General features: G+C 36.7%; 1 protein-coding gene across 2 annotated transcripts in view; it reads right to left on the minus strand.

Moving 5' to 3' along the window:
- Positions 1–24,142, minus strand: part of ASTN2 (astrotactin 2) — a 1,134,072-nt gene that overhangs the window by 839,742 nt on the left and 270,188 nt on the right. For both annotated transcript variants that reach the window (XM_051979519.1, XM_051979520.1), the window contains exon 3: positions 17,524–17,911. In XM_051979519.1, coding sequence (XP_051835479.1) covers positions 17,524–17,911 — 388 coding nt within the window. The remainder of the gene's footprint in view (positions 1–17,523; positions 17,912–24,142) is intronic.

Raw genomic sequence — 24,142 nt, forward strand, 5'->3', positions numbered from 1 at the left:
CTTACAAGCTATGCTTGACCTTCAACCTTACCAGGTATAAGCTGCTGGGGTTTTCTTACTTTATTGATCTATATAATTTCAGCTTCTCAAGAGCATTTTCCTTCTGCACCAGTTATTGACAAGGGTTTGCAAGTAGGTCAGGGCTTTATGTGGAGGCCTTTTTCCCACCCACCAAAAAGAAAAGAAAAGAAAAAAAATGTATAGTCCATAAATATACCACATTAATCATGTTGTGTAAATTTTTGGCAGCCAAAGGAACAATGCTTTAGCTCAGCCTGACTTATGGTGTGCTGGTCCTGAGTCAAGTTAGGAAGGTTCATTTCACAAAATCATAGAATTCAAGGAGCTGAAAGTGACATTATTCATTCAGTCCAATTCCCTAGCAGGTAGGGAAACTGAGGCTCAGAAAGGAAGAGTGAGCTAATCATTAGTAATTTATAACAAGGTAAAATGGAAAGAAAATTGCATTTAGGGTCAGAAGACATGCATTCAAATCTTAGTTTTCCCATATATTTCATTGGGCAAATCACAATTTCTCTGGGCTCCAGTTTCAAGACTAGAATATAAATGGAAATATTAACAATAATTATATTGTTATTGTTAATAATAATAATTGTAATCAGTAAGACTGACTAGAGAAAAAAGTTGATAAAATATACCCTCCTCATTTTTTTGTAGATGTAGAAGATTACATTACATTACATTACACATGGTTACCATGCTAATTAATTATACTGGACTTTCTTTTTCCTTCCTTCCTTCTTCCCTTTTTTTCCTTCTTCTCTCCCTTTCATTCTTCTTTCCATCCTTCCTTCTTCCATCCCTTCTTTTCTCCCTCCTTTCCAACCTTTCTTCCTTCTTCTCTCCCTCCCTTCAATCCTGTCCTCCTCCCTCTTTCCATTCTTTCCCTTTTTTTTTTTTTGATATGGGGAATGTCTCACTGAGTGGGAGAAAAAAAAAAACAAAAGGGGCATCCTGGAAACAACTCATAAGTCTAGAAAGAGAGCATTGCTAAATTTTCAGTGCAAGCATTATGCCTCAAAAATCTGCACATATGGATTTCTTCGACAAAGAGATCTAACTCAGTTCCAATTGATCAAGGATGGACAGAAGCAGCTACACCCAAAGAAAGAACACTGGGAAATGAATGTCAGCTGTTTGCATTTTTGTTTTTCTTCCCAGGTTATTTTTACCTTTTGAATCCAATTCTTCCTGTGCAACAAGAGAACTGTTTGATTCTGCACAGATATATTGTATCTAGGATATACTGTGACATATTTAACATATATAGGACTGCTTGCTATCTAGGGGAGGGGGTAAAGGAAGGGAGGGGAAAAGTCAGAATAAAAGTGAGTGCAAGGGATAATGTTGTAAAAAAAATTACCCAGGCATGGGTTCTGTCAATAAAAACTTATAATAAAAAAATCTGCACATATTATAAACCAGAGCTTGATTTTTTTGTTGGTTGATTGTTTAGACTTAAGAAAGTGATGGAGAAAAATTAATAATGAAGATTAAGTTTTAAAATGTTATCATTTGTACATTACCTTTACCCCACCCCTTTCTTCCACTCCCAGTCAATTGTTAAAGATTTTCTAGCATACTTCTGGTGACAGGATATATTTTGAAAATGATATTAAAAAATATAAACACAATAAATGAGTTTGAATCGATCAAGATGGTGGTAGGGTGGAATAATGACCTATGAAGTTTAAATCTACTTTCTAATATCCTTTCCAGCTCTATTATTCTTTGCTGAGATATTTAATGCATTAAAGTCCTTTCCTGCTCTAAATAAGCCTAATTCTAAGTTCGCAGTTTCATCTATCAAGTATTTCTAAAATAGAACACACTGCAAAACTTCTCATCAGATAGATGCATTCTTATACTCTTAAAATAATTTTTATGGACAAAATCATCATGGAACCAATGAGATATATATATAATAGTACAATGAAGAACATAAGCTCTAGAACTAGTGAACTTGGTATCAAATCCCACCACAAATAATGATTACATTTATTACTTTATGCAAGTCATTTTATTTCCTTTTGCCTTATTTTCCTCATTTTTAAAATGAGATGACATTGAGAACCTTTCCACACGCTAAAACTATGATCTTATGAAATTATATATTAAGAATCTATTAAACAACCAATAGGATGTAAACTCCTAGGGAACAATGGGCTAACAAGGTAGTGCAGTGGATAAATCATCAAGCTTGGAGTAAGGAAGACTCATTTTCCTGAGTTCAAATCTGACTTTAGACACTTACTAGTAGTGTGACTCTGGGCAAGTCACTTAATCTTGTTTGCTTTCATTTCCTCATGAACTGGATAAGATCTTTATAATGTCTTTACAAGAAAAATTTAAAAAAACAACACAAATGGAGTGATGAAGAGTCAGACATGACTGAAATGACTTAACAAGAAAAATTTTGAAAACAAGAAGTGTTTCATGTCTTTCATTTTTTAATACTAGTACCACAAGTGCATTGCCTGGCTTATAATGAGAACATAATAAACACTTGTTGATTTATAAAAGTTTGTAAAAGTAGGAATAAAAGACAAATCCTTTTTGTTTTACAATTTCCCTGAAGCTTCACTCTAAGTGAAAATCATCACTCTGGCTAATTCCAAGAAGTGATTTAAAAAAATCTTTTCTTTAAAAACATCAGTTACCAGGAACAGGAAAGCTAAGAGTTAATATAGTTGCATCCCTCAAAGGTTTCTGTCTGACTCCTAAAGAAATTGTCACCTTGTGGGAATAATTCTGTCACTTCAGGGATGGCCAGATGTCAGGAATGGGACTAGCATAAAGGTCACATTGAATATAAATATATCTGATCCAGCAAATGCAATAACTTCTCCAAGAGGACAGTCTGGCCCAATGAGACAGAAACGTCTCATTTTTTTCCTCAAATCTGTCTGAGGGGAGGACACATACCTTTTGGACAGTATGCAGTAGAAAGATTTAGTGGTTTAAAGATTCATTTCCCAAGAACAGGTTTTTTATGTGACACATAAGTAAGAGATTTAAACCACCCAAAGAATGTCAGCCCTAATAAAAAAATGCGGATTAGGTAAAATGTACTTTTTTATGCCCTCCTAGCTATTATATTAGGTTATGTTGTATTATATTATGTTATATTACATTATATTATATTACATTAGGTAAATCACTTTCTTCTCTGAGTTTCAGTTCCCACACTGAAGCAGCACAAAACTAGGCTCCAAAAATTAGAAGAGACCCTGGAGACTATCTATTTAAATGTTCCCATTTCACTGAAGAGAAAAATTAGATCCAGATAAACTAAGTGAGCTGACTACTAGGTCACAAACTAGGAAATAAAGGAGTTGAAATTTGAACTTGCTTCAAAGTCAGTGCTGTTATTATTAGATATAGTAATAATAAGTCAACAGTAGTAGCAGAACAGCAGCTAGGGAGTACAGTGGATAAAGCATGTAACTTGGAGTCAAGAAGTTTTGAATTCAATCCTGATTCAGACATCAGCTGTGTAACTCTAGACAAAGGATATAACCCCAGTTTCTTAGCCTGTGGTTTTCATCACTGAATGTGGGAGTCACAAAATTATAATTTTATAATCAGTGTTTATAGTCAATATTGATTTATATACCTATTTTATTTATCTATATACCCAATGTCATATAAAAATTTCTAGGGTGAAAGAAGGTCACGAGTGAAAAAAGTTCAAGAAGTCTTGAATATGTTAGAAGATTTCATCATATCCCTCTCTTCTTTCTGAAGATAGGGGACTTTAAGCATGGAATGTTGTATAGGAACATATATATATATATATATATATATATATATATATATATATATTGACCAAATAAGTTGTAAATGTTAATTACTATGCTTTATCAGTGACAGCCTAGCAAACTTGTACAAAGAATAGTCTTGGTGGATGGGTATACATCCTTCTGGAGAACTGAGTTCTTAAATATGATCTTCAACTAAACAGGCTTGTTTGCTACTTATATCTTGATATCCCTGTGCTCCACCAATGCCAAAGGGAAGAATTTTTCAGTCACCAACACACAGAGTTCTCCGGACAGGATGTGCCCAAACAATGCATTACTTGAGGATGTAAAAACACAAGGCAATATACCATTTCAGGACAGAAACAGTTCCAGTAATGGTTCTCAGTCAAACTGAATTTTGTCACCAGACTAATGAGTCTAGGAAGTATCACTGCCTGACTTCTTGGACAGACAGAAGTCAGATAAAGTGGGATAGAGGGAGAGTTTTTGGCTTTCCAAATATGACTCAGTGAAACAAAAGGATCACTGGATTTAGGAGGTTACTTAAGTACATTAAACAGATTGTTTCAAGAAGTCACAGAACCCTCCTTCTCCCATGATACAAATATCAGGGCAAAGGAGCCTTTTCTATTTTGGTAAATTTATTGGATTCCTCCCCACCCCCATCTCAGGACAACAACATGGAACCCAACTTTCTTAATGGACTTCGTTTATAATCTTACTATAATCTTAGTAGAACTGGTCAGTATAACCAGATGAGGGTATATTACTTTTTCTTAAATAATCAAAAATAATTAAAGGTCTATTTCTCTACTTCTGCTGTTTTTCTCCACTGGATAGAGCACAATTTCCGAGCTCCAAATGGAAATTTAATTGAGTGTCATTTGTATATTGAATGACATTTCTCAAACTTATATTTGTATATTAAGAAAAATTCAGAAACTCTGGTCATCTCTCCCCATTTCTTCTATTTATCTGGCTGACTTTGGCTAGCTTCCTTCAACCCATTTTTACTAAGGAAGAGAAAAGCAAATGAAGGTGGTCTAGCTGTACCAGATCTAAAACTGGTCTAAAAATATAATAAAAATTATATTATTATATTATATCAAATCCATTTGGTACTGGCTAAGAAATAGAAAAGTTGATTAGTGGAATAGATTAGGTTCATAGAACAAAATAGTCAATGACTATAACAATCTAGAATTTGACAAATCCCAAAACTTTTGGGATAAGAATTCACTATTTGACAAAAACTGCTGGTCAAATTGGAAACTAGTATGGCAGAAAGTAGGCATAGACCCACACCTAATACCATATAGTAAGATAAGGTCAAAATGGGTTCACAATCTAGATATAAAGAATGATAATATAAACAAATTAGAAGAACATAGAATAGCTTACCTCTCAGATTTGTGGAGGAAGAAGGGATTTATGAGCAAAGAAGAACTACAGATACTTATTATTCACAAAATACATAATTTTGATTATATTAAGCTAAAAAGTTTTTGTACAAACAAAACTAATGCAGACAAGATTGCTTCCACTATAGGAATAAACTGGGAAAACATTTTATATCCAAGAGATCTGATAAAAACCTCATTTCTAAAATATATTGAGAATTCACTGAAACATAATAGTTCAAGCCATTCTCAAATTGATAAATGATCAAAGGATATGAACAGACAATTTTCAGATAAAGAAATTGAAACTATTTGTAGCCCCATGAAAAGATGCTGTAAATCACTATTGATCAGAGAAATGCAAATTAAGACAACTCTGAGATACCACTATACACCTCTCAGATTGGCTAAGATGACAGGAAAAGATAATGAGTAATGTTGGAGGGGATGTTGGAAAACTGGGACATTGATACATTGTTGGTGGAGTTGTGAACACATCCAGCCATTCTGGAGAGGATTTGGAACTATGCTCAAAAAGTTATCAAACTGTGCATACCCTTTGATACAGCAGTGTTTCTACTGGGATTACATTCCAAAGAGATCTTAAAGGAGGGAAAATGTTTGTGGCAGCCCTCTTTGTAGTGGCAAGAAACTGGAAACTGAGTGGATGCCCATCAGATTGAGAATGGCCGAATTAATTATGATATATGAATGTTATGGAATACTATTGTTCTGTAAAAAACAACCAGCAGAATGATTTCAGAGAGACCTGGAGAGACTTACACGAACTGATGCTGAGTGAAATGAGCAGAACCAGGAGATCATTATACATGGCAACAAGACTACACAACAATTAATTCTGATGGTGGCTCTCTTCAACATTGAGACGATTCAAACCAATTCCACTTGTGCAGTGATGAAGAGAACCATCTATACTCAGAGAGAGAACCATGGGAACAGAGTGTGGAACACAACATAGTATTCTTACTCACTCTTGTTATTTGCTTGCATTTTGTTTTCTTTCTCAGTTTTTCTTTTTCTTCCTTCTTGATCTGATTTTTCTTGTGCATATGTATAAATATGTATACATATATTGGATTTGACATGTATTGGACTACCTGCCAGCTAGAGGAGGGGGTGGGAGTAAGGAAGAGAAAATTTGGAACAAAAGGTTTTGCAAGGGTCAATGTTGAAAAAATTACCTATGCATATGCTTTGTAAATAAATAACTTTAACCAAAAAAATTGACTCCATGTCATCTTATTAACATGGCATGATATATTACAGTTTGTAGGATTACAAAAAATCTATACAGGGAGGGAAGAAGGAAGAGAAGAAGGAAAAAAAGAAAGAAGGAAGGAAGGAAGGAAGGAAGGAAGAAAAAAAGAAAGAAGGAAGGAAAGAAGGAAGGAAGGAAGGAAGGAAGGAAGGAAGGAAGGAAGGAAGGAAGGAAGGAAGAAGGAAGGAAGGAAGGAAGGAAGGAAGGAAGGAAGGAAAGAAGGAAGGAAGGAAGGAAGGAAGGAAGGAAGGAAGGAAGGAAGGAAGGAAGGAAGGAAGGAAGGAAGGAAAGAAGGAAGGAAGGAAGGAAGGAAGGAAGGAAGGAAGGAAGGAAGGAAGGAAGTATTTAAGTTCCTGTTAGGGACCAGGAGCTGTTCTGAGAGCTGGAAAAAACCTTAGATGTCATTGACTATAATGACTGTCAACCTTCTCTTTCTAGAGTTGAGTAACTAAATCCCAGAAAATTAAAATGACTTGTCCAAGCTCACACAGATAGTAAGTAATAGAGTCAGGATTTGAACACTGGTCTGTTACCTTTTATAACTAAGTCATCATAAATACATGTTGTTTCTCCTCTGTGAGACTCAGTTTCCTCATCTGTCAAAAGAAGATTTGGGTTAGAGTAACTTCTAAAGTCCCTTTTCTTGTCTAGAATAATATATCCTAGTATTCTCTACCTGTAATACTCCAAATTCTAAAATCCCTTCCTGTTCCAATATTCTTTATTATAACATCCTATTCAGCTCTAATATTATATATTCTAAGATTTCTTTCAGTTCAAACTCCATCATTCCATAATTCCAAGTCATAGATCAAGATAACAGAATTTTAAAGTTGCAAGGAATTTGGTAGCTATTTATACATTACTACATAGTCCCCCTCCCTCAAAAAAAGAAGGAAAAGAAAAGAAAAAGAGTATTTATTAACACTCATTCCAGTGACATCATTCTTTTGCTTAAAGATTTCTAGTGGGAAAAAACCTATTGCCTCCTAAGGTACTCCACTAGACTCTGGAAGAGTTTGATTACTTCACTTTCTGACCTCTGGGCCCCACAATCCCTTTTGAACCCTATATCTCTTTTAATATTTGAAAAAAGCTTTTACTTCCCCCTCATAATAAGTCTTCTTTCTTTCTTTATTTTATTTTCTAGACTAAGCATCCAAAATTTCTTTAGCAAATTCTTATATAATGGTCTCAGGGCCTTCTTTCTAGTTTTCTTCCACACATTTAAAATAGTTCAGATGGGTTCTGGCCTGGGCAGAGTACAGTAGGAATATCACCTCCTGCTCAAAATCAGTACTTCCCTGTGCATTACCAGATCACATTTTCTATTAGTCAGTCACTGTTAATGCATTTTGACCTTGTAGTCCACTAAAACACCTAAATCATTTTCAGTCAAATTACTTTTTAGCCATATCATCTCCTTTAGGTACTTAGGAAGTTGATTTTTTCACCTTCTGGACATTTATTGTTATCAGATTCAATTTTATCATATTTTCCACTATGCGCTATCCTATTCATCTCTTTTTGGATTATAATTCTCTCATGTGGTTGATAAGCTATCCATTCCAGCTTTGTATCTTCTCAGCCAGTTTGATAAATGTACAATAGCTCCTTTATCCAAAGTAGAAATATCAAACACATGGCCTATAGGGAATACATTGCGCCCCCCCCCAAAAAAAAAAAAAAAACCCAAAACATGTGTGGCCAAGTGAGAATAAAATGTTTTTGAGAAATACTTAACAAAATAAAAATACAACAAAACATAGATAAATCAAAATAGTGGTTTTCTAAATCAATGTGCTGAGATTCTTATTATGGCTTAGTAGTTACTATTTCTATTTGAGTTTGACTCCACTGATCCAAATCATTGATAAAAATGTTACACAGCATAGATCCAAGTACCTCACACTGATGAAAAGATGGCTAACAAATATAGTCCTAGAGCTAATAGAGCCATCATTGTCAGAGCAGCCTGGGTTCTCTGCAGGAGCGAGACAGGCACCGACCACATTGTCCCATTGGTCTAATCGAGTGACAGACCCCGTACAGATGAGCATTTTCCAATTGCTGCCATCCATCTGATGAGCAGGATCCCAACACAAACAGCCAGACTGAGGGGTCCAGAGATCCACGACCAAGAGGAAAACTCTCCAGCCTCACTCATGAAATGTCTGTATTGACAACTGAGTGGGCTTGGATTACCCAGCACCTGACATGTACCAATATTCTCTCACCCCAATCAATTATAGCAAGAGCCCAGTGCAGGCTGCTGGAGACATTCTAATCAAGATGAGGCACTGGGGAAACAAAATGAGATAAAGACATGAGGAGTGGGGGTAGACTAGGGTTTGCACAAAGAAGGAGAAATGAGAGCAAGGGAAAGGAAAGGGGAGCGTGGGAGGAGAGGGAACAAGCAAATGTTCGAAGGAACCTGCATTTGTTTTGCTATCCTGGCAATTAATGCTCGAAAGTGACATTTTTAAGGGGCTCTTGTGACAGCTTTAGTGACATTACTGTTTGTGGTTTGATGACAAATCTCAGTCTATATCTTATTTTAGAGAGCGCCGAGACAGCTCTGAGGACTGTTGCCTGGGGATGCCAAGCTCAACTCTGACAAAGTCACCCTTTTTACCTAAGCCCAGGCATTTAGAAACAATAGATATAGTCTAGAAAGAAACAGGAGGGAAACTACAAGAAGGTAAAAACTTGTAAGTAGAGCCAAGGTTTGTTGTTACTCTTGAGTTTGCTAATTGGAGCTAGATAAAGTACCTTAGCAATGGAAGCAAATGTTGTTTTTTTTTTTTCCCTTAAAGGGGAAAAAAAATAAAAATAAATAAATAAAAGAACTATCCCATATCTGGACACTTTGTAGGCTGACCTCTGAAGCTCATTTTCAACTAACTAGACCCTCTCTGGCTTCTACAATGTCCTGAGAAGGCAAAATGATAGCAAGTAAGATTTACAAAGCCACATCCAAGGCAGACGTTGAAAGAATATGGCTGTGAATCACTACCCATGGCATTGACCCTATCTCTAATACCCACAGTAGAGAGTGGAGAATGTGCTTGAAATCAGAAGATATGTCATTTTTCCTCCTATAAGGCTGATGCCAGGGATGGATGGGTGGTGATAGCAGGCAGCCTTTCTTTGGAGATACAGAGAATTTCTCAGTGCTGGAAAGATCAAATAAAGTGCTTTGCCATTGATTTGTAGCCTCTTCATGTTTCACTGACCATGTGATTAGGGGAAAGGAAATGAAGGTTTACATAGTACCTACTATGTTCCTGGCACTATGCTAAGTGCTTGACAGATGTTATTTCTGTGGATCCTCATGAATCACAGAATCGTAGACAGAGAGCTGGCAGGGACACTGGATTCTAAGAGATTGCAGAAACCATCTAGTCCAAACTACTTATTTTATAGGTGAAGAAATTGAGACCCAGAATGATTAAATCTCTTGCCCAAAGTAATTTGGGTAGAAAAGCCAGGATATTAAGCCAGTAAAAAAAAGTACTTCATTCTATATCAGGCTGCACTTTTGATTGGAGATTTTCTCTAACATGCCACAGAAATCTCCTATCTCTAGAAACTGGTTTAACTCCTATGTTTGAAATATTGGAAATACCGACAAATGCTGGGGCCTCCCTCTGATTGGCTTATTCCTCCTAGAACCTCCATTTTTAAAAGGATGCCCAGGTCAGCTATCTCTTCATTTATTTCTACATCATTTTCCTGTTGCTACAGACCTTTTCTACAATATCCCCATGCCAGACGGCCTTGTACCAGTGCCCCTGTATCCTTGGATCTTCATCCTTATCCAATATACTCACTTTTCACCTTCCCTTTATAGACTATCTTCCCTGAACTGGACTTTAAGTTCTTTGAAAGCAGAAATGTCTTTTGTCCTACTTGTATTTGTATTCCCAGTACTGAGGCACAGGAGTACTTAATAAATGCTTGTTGACTCACTGGCTTGTTTAGTGTTGATTGAGTTCTAGAGATGGAGTCAAATAGCCTAGGTTGGAACTATGGCTATTTTACTTAGATAACTCTATGACACTGGCCAAGTCATTTCCCTTCCCTTTACCTATCAGGAAAGACTTAATAGAAGAAGAAAACTTAAGCTAGACTTTGAAATTAAAATTAGATTTTGGATAGAGAAAATGGAAGAGGAAATCCTGGGTGAAGGTATCAAAATATATACCATTCCCATTCTTGAACATTTTATATAAAGCATAATGCCCTAAAGACAATGAAGTAAGAATATTTTTACCCCTCCAACTGCAAGGCATGATGCTCATTTCATGCTTATTGAACTGAGAATAAAGACTAAGGAGGGAGAGGATAGCAAATATAACAGGCTTGGAAGTGACAGCCCCCAGGTCTAAATCTCAATTTTGATGCTTACTACCTGTTTGATCTCAGACAAGTAATTTACCATCTCTTGGCAACAGTTTGCTCATCTACAAATAAAGGGAGTTGGACTAAGGAGCCTCTGGTGTCCCTTCCAGGTTAAATCTCTTATCCTCCAAATCTACAACTGTAGAGTTTTACATTCGATATTCCTACTTTAGAAATCTTCAACATCATTAACTTTTCAAACATACATGGATTCAGAAGTAATTTATATAAAATGTATTCAAGTGTAAAACACTAGGCCTATTGAATTGCCAAAGCAGGTCACCCCTCTATAGGCTGCTGCTGTCTCTTTTGAATGACATCTTTTAAGAAAGCTTATGTTTTTAATTCCATTTTTAAACTGAATAAAATAGGGATCAATTATCATCCTGTTTAACATTTAATACATTGCTCCAGTCTCTAGAGAGTTGAATTCTAGTTCTGGTCCTGCTACTGAAATGAAATATGTTCTGGTGAGAGATTGATGACAGTGGTGCTCATTAGCACATTTCACTGGTGATATTTTTTTTCTCTCTACAATTTCTCACATATTTCCCTTTTTCTCCTTTCACAAAACCACCATCATAGTCTAGGCTAGTCTTACTTCTTGACTGACTATTGAAATAGTCTTTTGACAGACTTATATTTGATTTTTCTTTTTCAAATCTTTCCTCACTCCATTTCATTCTCTGACACAGCTATCAAAGTGACTTTCCTCAAATATAGGTCTGACCCTGTCACCACACAATGGATCCCTATTCCCTCTAGGATCACATTTAATAAGATCCTTTTTTGGCATTCAAAATTCATCACAACCTGATCACTTCCTATTTTCTCAGTTTTTAATACATCATTCCCCTCCATCTACTTTATAATCCAGTCATACTGATCAAAATTACTATTTATATACATGTTGCATATGTTGTCTCTCTGGTTACATGTAAGTTCCTTCAGGCCAACAGCTGTTTTGGCTTTTTCTTTGTTCTAGGATGGGCCTGACTAAGACAAGTCCTGTCACAATTTAGTTTGGACATTATAATAAATTGGGAGACTCTACATCACTCACATTTAACAAAAGGAAATTTGCTTAGCCAGAGCAGAAAAATAATTAACCAAGACAGGCAATGTTAGTCATCCTGAGTTGATTCAGCTGAATGAAGAAGCTTCTATTAGAATTGACCAGATAAGCATGTGAGAGTCTCGCTAGATCCTCCTGGGTGCTTAGTAGGTAGGTTATGAAGAAGAGGTATTAGCAGTTCAGACCTTTAGCCCCCTGACTAAGACAAGTCTCAAGGAAGGAATGTCTCAATATCATTCACGGGGGGGTTGGGGGGGGGAACACAACAACAACAACCAATCAATTAACAAACAAAAAAACCTCGTCTAATCCATATCAAGGAAAGAGTTAAGGTATTGCTTTCACTGAGGATAATGTAGATCAGTGCTTAGTTCTGTGCCTGGTACATAATAAACAGTTAATAAATGCTGTTCATTGATAGTTTTCTAAACACTTTTCTTCACAATGGTCTTATGAGACAGGCACATCAAGTATTATAATTTCCGTTTTGTAGATGTGGAGGAAAGGGATTTGGGAAATTACTTTAATATGAAGACAAAGGACATTAATAAAATGAAATAAAATTAAGAGATTGGACTATATCAGTTCTCAAAATAATTTGTCATAGAACACTTTGGAGCTTGAAATAAATAATTCAAGGAACTCATAAATTGTAGTCTAGGAAGTCTGGAATAAATGAGAAGAAGGGATGAGAGAATTGTAGAACAAAGTGAAGAAAATGAAGCCTATTATCATCATATTTAAAGTTATCTCATAAAAAATAAGCCCTTTGAAGATAAGTCAGGACAGCCTGGGCTATCGTGGCTTAGGGAGGTGTTGTCCTCTGTCATTCTGGACTTTATGTCTGGGAGTAGCTTCCTGGGTCAAGCTGCTCCTGAGGCCACAGCACAGTCTCTTGGGTTGGGAGAAGGATTTATTGTGCACAGTGCCTTGATCCTTAGGAACTCTTTTTATTCTCAGGACAAACTACCTGTCTCTCTGCAGGACCTGTCCCCCAAGTTTGTCACAGGCACATTTTAGAATTTTGCCTCACTGCCAGCCACTTTTCCATTGCTGGATTCTTTCCAACCTTTGCTGGGTTCTCGTCAAGCTTTTCTTCTTTTGGAATCAGAGACAGAAGATCATCGTTAATTCCTTGCTTTACATCCACAGCTGCTCCTCACCTTATGTCCTTGTCACATACCTCTTGTCCTTAGATTCAGAAAGAAAGAGTTTCCTAAACTATTGATATTCTAGAAAAGTATTAAAGGCATTAAAACCTTCTCCTTGATCAGCAATGGAATCTGAGAAACACTGGAGCAATCAGAGATTCTTTCTAATTCTTATAATTCTATAGCCAATCTGTGCTGAACTTAAAGCATTATATAATTGCTAACTATTTGGCTCTAACTGAACTCACACATAATATTTTTGCAGAGTTATGGCAGGGTTGAGATGCAATGGGAGCTACAACCCTTGTGATTTCATTTTGTAGAAATAAAAGTGCTCCCTGTGAAGCACTTTCTAATGTGATACATATCAGCAGCTCACTTGCACCTCAGTTTTAAAGAGGTGTCTGGATACATAGAGAGAGATTAGTTAATATACCCATGGTAACAACTAGGATGGATTAGAGACAGGCTTTGGATCCAGATCTTCTTCAATTCAAGGACAATTTTTACCCATTTTATTTCACTCCCTTTCTTTAAAGTTAGTAGGGTCATGAATTGGGAGAGATCCTAGAATTTGAGTAAAAAAGATCCAAGTTCAAATCTAGTTCAAGATACTTACTAGGATTATATAACTAGGAAGTATCTAGGACTGGATTTAATATGTTCCTGTGCCTTTTTGGGGTCTGAGTTTCCTCATCAATAAAATGAAAGATTTAGTCCTGATGGCCTTTCAGGCCCATTCCAGGTCTAAATATATGATTATCAAATCTAACCTTCTCATATTAAGGATGAGGAAACTGAGGCACTAAATCTGTCATATTAATAAGAGGTTAAGAAAATTGCTCAAAGTCAAAGTGATGTTATAATACTAAAGATGGGATCCAAATCCAGGTTCCCTGACTCCAAATTTAGTGCTCTCTCCACCATTATACAGTCTTAAATGTTTCAGTGTCTGTTAAAAGCAAAAGACCCCTGCTCAAAATAATGTTTTTAAGTGTAAATAAAACACATCTTATTACAAAGAAAACAAATGATATGGAAATATTTTTATATATATACATTCAGGCAATATATGTGTATGTGTGTATGTGTGTGTGTCTATATATGTTTATGTGCATTATTTATACCTATATATGTTTACATATATAAATGTTCAAAGAAATCAAATTAAGAACTCTGGAATTAGGCCATTTTGCCTTTGCTCTGAAGTTCTGGACTATTTTCCCATGATTCCCTACAAGGGACTAATAGATTATAGTCTCAATTCTATCAGGATAGCTAACATTTATATATTACTTTATGATTTTCAAAGTGCTTTATAAATATTTTTTCATTTTATCCTCACAACAAAACTGGAAGATTGGTGCTATTATTGCTTCCATTTTACAGACGGGAAAACCAAGGTAGACTTTTTCAGGGTCACACAACAAGTGAGTTTCTGAGGCTATATTTGATCTTCCTGAGTCCATTGAACAGCCAAGAGGTGCAGTGAACAGAGTGCTGGGTCTGGAGGCAAGAAAAGTTATCTTTCTGAGTTCAAATCTAACCTCAGACACTTACCAGTTGTATAACTCAGGACAAGTCACTTAATCCTGTGTGCCTCAGTTTCCTCATCTGCAAAATGAGCTAGAGAAGGAAATGACAAACCATTACAGAATCATTGCCAAGAAAACCCCAAAAGGGGTCATGAAGAGTTCTGCAAGTGCACATGACTAGAAAATGACTGAATTGATGAACTTCCTGATACCAGGTTCAATAATCTGTCCTTTCTAGGATACCATTTATTAATTACTCTGAGGCAGCTCCAAACTCATAGACATATCAAGAGAGTTAGCTATAAATATGTTTATGAATACAAAGAGATATATAGATACTTAGGCAATAACTCCCTACATCCTATATCCACTACCAGCTTCCATCCTGTGATCCTGAATACCCTTTGAAGCACTCAGAAAACCAAGTATCTTTCTTGTAGATGAGTCCCTTCTGCCCAATTAGTATTGGAAAATGAATACTCGCAGTGCCTTCTGCATCAATTAACAAATTGATATTACCTAGATACATCTTCCCATCTTTGTAAGATAAGCTCAGCCCTATGTATAGTTTAACCATCTTTCAATTTCACAGGAATACATGTAGCCCAGGTTGGAAAATCAGAATATTTTAGTGAGTCTGCTCTTTGGAAAAATTTACCACAGTGCCCTGCTCTCTTGTAATTTCTCCTGGTCTGGTTTATATCCAATTAGGAACTTTCATTCTGACTAAAAGAAAGCAATAGATACCTAAAAGCTTGTCATGAACTACAATGTCCAGCCTATTACTATAGTTATAGCCCCTTTATCTTATTTCTCTTTCTTTGCCTCTGTCTCTTATATAGCTTTACCAGTAGGTAAAGAAGAATGAAAACAAACTATTTTGTGTCACCTCTCAGTTTTAAGCTGAGGGAGATTATACACTTTGCCTAAAATCTGGCAATTAGCTTTCCATTTTTCAGAGTTTTCTACTTAGATCAGAGATTGATAACTCTCTGGACCAGGAGAGTTTCAATTTCATAACCGTTTAATGAGTACTTACTACTATAGGAAAAGAATTAATCCTTCAAAAAATAATAGAGTTGGTCCTTGCCTTCAGGAAGCTAACAGTTTTCTAGAGGGGGAAGGAAAATATTTTATTAAGTAGGATGTTCTGGGACAAAGGAGGAATCTAGTCTAATATAAGGAAAGGATATCACTTCTAGCTAGGGATCTCAAAAAAGATTACAGAAAAATTGACTTGTAAGTCAGACCTTAAAAGAAGAGAAGGATTTGAATAGATAGACATGAGGAGGGATGGGTTTTGAGGTAGGAAAGGTGACTTTCAAAAATGTACAGAGATAAGAAAATGTAGGACAAGAAAAGAGTTTTAGGACAAGAAAACAGTCCAGTTTAGCATAAAGTACATGAAAGAAAATAAAGTAAAAATTCAGAAAGGTGGCACACTACAGAGGGTCCTAAACATTAGGGCAAAGACTCCACATTTTAGGTAACAGGGAACCATTGAAAGTTCTTGCCAAAAGACTCAAAGCTCTGGAAAAGGAAGATGATTCTAGATGTGAAGGATGCATTGGACAGGGGTATGAATGCAAGCAGAAAAACCACATAGAATCAAGAAAGGAAGGATCCTAGTCAGAATCCCCAGTTTGGACAAAAGCTGTATGAATCTGGTTAAATAGCTCTAGTATCAGTCTCCTTATCTGTGAAATGTGAAGCATGGACAATTTGGAGTTCCAGACTTCTGGACTGAGGAACTAATAAGCAGAGGAGAAAATAATTCCTATACAATGTTCAATTCCTAAATAATTTGTCCTATATTAATATAAATAATTTGCACTTTGTAAGTCTGATGAGAAAGAGAATTGCCTCTCTAGAATTTCCAAGCTTGTTTTCCTTTCAAGGAGAGTCCAAACCATGGGTTAGAACTATGTCTGCAAGACTATCTTCCATTCACTCTGTCTATATAGCTTGTATGCAACTCATAATTTCATGATCTCTCCCATATTAAAGCATACATTTCTTGAGGTCAGGACAGTACTTTTGCCTCCTTTTGTATGCACATATCTTAAAATGCCTAGCATATAGCAAGCTTTCAATACATCCTTGTTAATTGGCTAGTTATTTAAAGCTTTGGGTATGAAGGAGTAGGAGTCACCAGAGAAAAAGGAGAGCTGTAATTTTTATTTCTGGGCTATTTCTGTAATCATTTTATGATTTTTTTTAGCATTTTCTTCAAAGTAAAAAATATTATATATGTATGTGTATTTGTACACACATACACATGTGCACATACATGTATATACACATATATGTGTGTGCATATATCTATGTACCCTAGAGATAAGCATACACATAACACTGATACATACTTTAAGTGCTTCCATGGGAACCAGGACTCTTTTATCCACTTCTGTGGAGATCTAGACACAAATAATCCTTATACTGTTTGCCTAAGGTTAAAGACTTAATGGAGCCCAGATCCAAACTCATTTCTTATGACTCAGAAGTCAAAATTACTTCCAATAAAACTATTTTGTCTTGATAAGAAGAATATATTACCAGTGGTAAGGACACGATATTAATATTGCCAATAACTACCTTTCAATATCTCTTGCCAGAGTTAGACATTTTTCTTTGTTCCTCTCAGCCAACAGCCACTGGAATCTAATACCATAGAAAGTAAACTCCGAATGAATCTAATACATCTAATCCAGGCTAACTGTTAAAGATAAGAAAGCTGAGATTATTGAGATCAATTTACTTGCCAAGAGTCACACAGATAATACATGAATGGGACAGACCTTAAACCCAGATTTTGCTCTACTCCCAATGTTCTTTTCCCTTACAACATGCTCTCCCATCAATGAATAGAAAAAAAGGATCACAGAAGGACTCACCTTTTTTCTCAAAGTCCATCTTCTCCTCGCTAGCCTGACCCAGGCTCTCTAGGGTCCGAGTCACCTGGCTCCCAAATTCATCTTCCCGAGAGACATGGTTTGTCCTTCTGGGCTGCTCCTCTTCTTCATAGTCGTAGTCGTAGTCATCGAGGATGGGGGTCTCTCGGATGGGCATGCCGATGACAGAATTGTGGGCCTGAAGGCGAGAGTTCCGGAAGCTCTCTCGAGCTTGGGGTCCCAGGAGCACTGACGGGATGTAGTGGATCTCATGGGTTGCTTCTGTGCTGGCACTCTTTTGGGGGACCCGCCGTCGTCTGTGCCAGCGCCTCTGGGCATAAAGTGCCACGGTGAATACCAGCAAGAGCAGAAGGAGGGCAATCAGGCCGCCCTATAGGAGGGAGAACAACAACTCAGGGTTAATGAAGTCTCCTGGCTGGGCTTATAAATCAAGAGCGTGGAAGAAATTTTCTCATCCAATGCCTTAATTTTACAAATAAGATGACTGAGGACCTTAGACCTTTAGAGGGTTAAATCAATCAGCAAGAATTATTTAAGAACCTATTATATGTTGAGCATTGCTCTAAGCAGTGACAATACAAAGAAAAAAGAGAGAAAAAAAGACCTCCTCCTCAAGGAACTTATATTCTGGTAGGGAAATATATGGAGCTATAAGTAGCAAAGTGAAAATGTCTACCCAGGTCATCTAACTCTATATCCCAAACCATGTTTTGATTAACTAAATTCAATTCAATTTCATTCAACAAAAATTTACTGAATGTTTATTAAGTGTAGTCAAGGGAGGTACAAAAATAAAAACAAAAAGAGATTTAGAACTCAGATAATTCACCTTAAACTAAACTGTTTCACCTCCCACCCAAAATGTCACAGAAGAGATGTGTTTACCTGGCAAGTGTTAGGCTAGATAATTTCAAAAATCTCATTTAGCTTGAGATCCTGAGACTCTGCTAGGTGAGGCAGATGTGGAAAGAAGAGAAGGTAGAGAGCAAGAAGCAGAGAAAATGGGAGAAAGAAAGGAGAGGAGGAAAACCCAGAAAAAGAGAAATGAAGAAATAGAACAACAAAAAAGAATACTTCTAAGTCAGAGGTGAAACAATTCCTCAGGCTACCTATTCAGGAGATAGTTCAATTTTTTATTTCTTGCACAGAAAAATCACTTTTGTATTAAGCAGGAGATCACTGGATGAGATAAGTTAACTAATGATGCACAGCCCATCTGTAAATACCAGGTGGAATGCATGAGTAGCAAAGATGGCTGGAGTCCTCAGAACATTGGTTTTGATGAAGCGTTTTTAACAAAAGGAAGTTTTTCTCAGTCCCCCAAAGCTTAATCTAGACCAGAGTCTCTGAGCATGCAATGCAGTATTAGGTATCTGGTCCCAAAGACTGGGGTGAGGGGGTGCTACAAAGCAAGGATGGGCCCCCTGTTTGGAGAACTATAAAGAGATGAGCTGTGCCTTTCCCCATGGTCCTTGCTTCCAATCTGCTATGGGAAACAACTCTATGAGCACAATATGGCAGCTCTCATTAGGATTCCCCCTCCTCCTTCCCTCCCCTCCTTGGTCTCATCTGTTTTCTCATTTGGTCCTGTAATTGACAGTAATGGGAAGAAGAGCTCAGGGAGGCAGTGAATACACTTCTCTTTCTCAGCTGAGCAGATGCAGGCCTGGCAAATGACACTTCTGGGTCCAGGCAAGGCTCAGGGAGCTCCATAGTTGGGAGAGCGGGAAGAACGCTTGCTAAGTAAGACTGGATTTGGCTTCTTGAACACAGAGAGTAAGTAGGTAAAGGCCTATTTGATATAATTCCAAGATATATAGAATTTACAGGTAGAAAAGAAGTCAGGTACCATCTAGCCTAATATATTTTTTAAATTTTTCAGGGAAACTTAGTTTACTCCATTTCATTAACTAATTTCTTTTTACTCCTTTACTACAGAAGCAAACTGAGGCCCAGAGAAAAGGAAGTAACTTGTTCAATCTGATAATAAATAGAAGAGTTAGGATTTGAGTGTAGGTCCTTTAATTCCCTTTATACAATGTCTTGTTTCCAAAATGCCAAGATAACTGGTCAATATGCACTAAAAGTTACAAAAAATATTTATATGCTGAACTGACCTAGGAATATTTCCTTCTTGCTCTAAGGAGAACACTTAGAGCTCTTAAAACAGGAATCTTTTAATTGTTGGGAAAATATACTGAAAATATTGCTCTTTTATCTGAGGGAAAAAAGTCTGCTTTTCAGAGATTTCCTTTGTGCACTATATGTAATTGCTAAAAACCTAGAATTCACCAAAATATCCAATAGTAGGCAAATAGTTAACTAAATTGCAGCACATTAATGTAATGGAATACTATAGTATCATTAAGAAAAAAGACATGTGAAAAAAACTGAATGAAAATGAAGAAAGAATCCTGTTGGGGATTCAGTAGGAGACTAAAAATCAGTGTGATATTTGTGTACTGAAAATAATAAATTAAAACCTACCTATTTAAAACAGATTAGGTTCCTTTCTATACACAAACAAAGGTAATCTGCTTGAAGGCAGGAATTATTATATTTCCGTATGTTTATCTCCATTGTCTTGTATAGGGTCTGAATTGTAGAAGATGATTAATAATTACTGAATTGGTTGTGTATTGATGTTCAGTATTAAGTTTTCAATAAAACATTTAATTGAAAGGATTCTAAAATACTTCCCCATTATGATAACATTAATCTGTCATTCTTTATGCAATTTATTCACTAGTAATCAATCTCATTGTATTAAGCATTTTCCTTTCTTCTTATCCTTAAAAAAAATAAATGCCTTGACTTTACTACCTGAGGTAGGAGAATCACATCTATCTCCTTTAGTCTCAACTTCCTCCTCTATAAAATGAGTTGGTTGGATTAGATTATTTCTAAGTTATTTTCCAGATCCATTTTTTTTGTGAAATATGGATTGTATGAATTTATTGATCAGTTTCATTCTCAGATGCTAGAGACACTATGAGATTATGGTTGCAATGACTCTTTGAACTGAGTAGGAGAAAAACGTGTATAAAGAAGGGAGATATTTTTTAAAAAGAGAAAATTGAGTTGGAAAATGAAGGGGGATATCAAATTTAAAATTAGCCCCTGGTGTAGTATTAGACTGCCAATCAATAACTTGCATCATGACTCATGTAAATCCAGATTATTGGGGATGCTTTATAGCAATAGTTTTGCAAAACTTAGGATCTTATATTATGACAAATTAAAGAAAATGTATAATTTTGTTTTATATAAATTTAACTTACCCTAGATACACAGTCTGGTTAGTGTAGTATATACTATATATACAAAATACATAAATCCTACATATTACATATGCAGCATTCAATTATAATGGCTGCTGTTTTTAAAAGGAAACTTTATACAAACAAGTCTCCCATCATTCCAACGGGTATCAATTTAAGCAATCAGTGTACCAAGTGCAGAGTACTGTGACATGGAAAAACAAAAACAAACCCATCAGCAACAAAAATTTGAGAACAATTCTCAGTGACATAGAGTTTATGCATAGCTTCATAAGCTTCAGAGTTGGAAGAAAGCTTAGAGACTATTTGGTCAATTTTTTCCTTCAAAATATGGAAAATAGAAGCCCAGAATAATTCCATGACTTGTCCAAGATTACATAAGAAATATGCATTTGAAGTTCCATCCAGCTAAATTTTAAATTTCTAAATTCTAAAATTTCATTATTCTGGGGTTATTGGTTCTTTAGATCAGAGGTTCTTAAAACTTTTTCCACTTGCAGCCCCTTTTCACCTGGGAAATTTTTTGCATAACCTGGAATATACAGTTATATAAAATAGATTGACAATAAATCATAATTTTCAATTATGTGACCCCATTTCCAGTTACATGATCCAATAGGTTAAGAAGCTTTGCTCTATCCTAGGGATGGGGAACTTTTTTTCTGCCAAGGGCCATTTGGATATTTATAACATCATTCTTGTGCCATATAAAATTATCAACTTATGGAACTCAAGCAGTGGGAGATTGTTATGCCCAGATTTCAGCTCATCATCCCCTGTTGCTACCTCAGCAAATGATTTCTCAGGCTTTATACAGCTTGAGAATTGAATGTCCTCTACCCCTGCTCTAGATCCTAGCCCTCCACCCTCAATGAATTGACCTGGGAATATTTATTTCTTGCTCTAAGAAGAACACTTGGAGCTCTTAAAACAGGAAGGTTCCCTTATTACAGAGTACTTGAATGAGATATGCTCCTTCTGGGCTCTCTAACTGGATCTCTCATAACAGAGTTATCATCACAGCCTGGCAGGACCACAGTGGTTCTGTCATAGGCCCTGGATTCTCAGCTCTCCGAAAGACAGCTGAGCACAGAACTGAAGAAAAAAATATTGGGTATCCCCAGGGCCTTGCCATGCGACCGACTCCTTCCTCCCTGAGGAGAGTGGGTGAGGAGCCCTCAGAGACTAGGATAAGAAAGTAGGGTTCTTTCCCTACCTTGGCTAATCCTACCACCTGCAGTGGTATCCGCCCACGATTGCCTCTCTGCATTTTTACTCCTACTCATCTCTGCCTCCAGAAACAGAGGACCAGCAAGCTGAAACACAGTATAGGTGTGGGAGGAATTAATAGGGGGAGAGGTCAGGTTCCTCACACAGTGTGAGGGTGGGTGGAGGAGTCAGTGAGGAGGCAAAGACTTAGGGAAGGACTCTGACTTTGACACAGGAAAGTTAATGAAGGGTCAGAGCTAGAGAGGGATCTGGGGAGAAAGCTGAGGTAACTCTGGTTCCTTCAAAGACCTGATGCCAAATCCGATTTGTGCTGCATACACCTAGGGGAGACCACTGTGAAATGAGGTTTGTGGAGTGTTTCGGAGTTTCCAAAAATAAGAATGCTAGTCTATTTGATTTGGCCCTGTGGAGGGGGTTTGATTTCTGTGAGATTACACACGGCACAGACCTGAAGGTCATGAGCTGTCTCCTGTATCTGAGCATTTCTAAAAAACATTTCACAGGAGGAGAGAAGACACAAAAGGATCAACTTTTTCCACCAATGGAGCATCTTGATATAGTGGAGGAAAAATACTGGATTTTAAAATCAGGGTTCACATCTAGCACTGCTATTTCCTATCTGTGAAACCTGAAACAAATCCATTTATCTCTCTGGACCTTAGTTTCCTGATCTGTAAAATGCCTGGGTCAAGTCTCAGTTATCAACTTACCTGAAACTGTTTCCTCTTGTTGTCTCCTCCTCCAACTAGAAATTGCTCATTTTGTATATAAGGATATCTTCAGTCTGAAGCCAGAGAACTAACAGGAAGGCTAACTTCCCTGGAGGAACAAGAAGCAGCTTTTCCATTTCTTATTTCTCCTGCACTATGTAATAGAAAAACTGCATTTTGGTTCAGAGGTCCTGTGTTCAACATTACTAACTCCTGATTGTTTGACCTTGGGAAATTTTAAAAGACAAATCATGGTTCTTTGTATCCTTATCTGTAAAATGGGGGTGATAAGACTTATTCATAAAGTACAACACTGTCCTTGTGATAATCAAGGGGGATAATGTATGCAAGTGTCTATACTTCAAATGTTCTCCTTCCTCATCTCTGTCTTTGTAGTGTCCTTTTCATTTATTTCCTCATGATCTTTTAGGTTTCTTCCACTAAATCTAAGATCTTGTGTTTTACTTTTCACAATGCTTTTTACTTTTCAACATTCAGTATTTAATTCTGATGCCCCAGAATATCTTAGGCTGTTTATTGGGGCAGGTATTGTTATGATTTTTGGAGAGATGAGGATAATGAGTTTCTGAGAAAGCCCCAGTTTCTTCTAAGACAGCTTTAGGTTCCACTTTCTAAATAAAAAGAATCTTGCTATACCTGACACTTAGTGCTATTCCTCTAAAAGTTACTTGAAATTTATTATATATATATATTCCTATATATGTGCATCTAGTTCCTTAAGGAAAGGTACTGATTCATTCTTGTCTTCTTATGGGGGGAGAATTTCATAGTAAGTGAGTAATCAGTGCTTGTTAACTGACTGGAAAACTATAAAAATAAGAGCCATTACTACGACCTGCATTAGTAGGGAATAAAGACATTTGCCTTTGACTTCTTTTCTCCTCCAAGCTATCTCCATGCTTCCTCACAATCTATGTTGGTCACCCATGGCTTGGGAGGGAATGTATGGAGTAGAAAATAAAGGTTTATTGGAAAGAATTATTTGGATTTAATGGACTTGGCTCACCATCCCAGCGTTGCCATTTTGTAGTTGCTGGGTAACCTTGGTCACTATCCCCAAACTCTCTGGACTTCAGTTTATTGAGGTGGACTAGATGATGTCTGAAGTTTCTTCTATTTATAAATCTATGATCCACAAATCACAGCCTGCTTCTTTAATCCATACACTGACAACATGCTAATTCACACGCGCATGTACAGGCACACACACACACACACACACACACACACCCTACTGAGATCTTCAGAAGAGTCAAACTTAGAAATCCATTCAACTCAGCCTCATTTAAATATATTTTTCATGTTAAATTATCCAGGCACGGGAGAGGGAGCCAGGGAAAGGAGAGAAAAGGATAATAT

Source organism: Antechinus flavipes, chromosome 2 (assembly GCF_016432865.1).
Source record: "Antechinus flavipes isolate AdamAnt ecotype Samford, QLD, Australia chromosome 2, AdamAnt_v2, whole genome shotgun sequence".
NCBI classification, from domain to species: domain Eukaryota; kingdom Metazoa; phylum Chordata; class Mammalia; order Dasyuromorphia; family Dasyuridae; genus Antechinus; species Antechinus flavipes.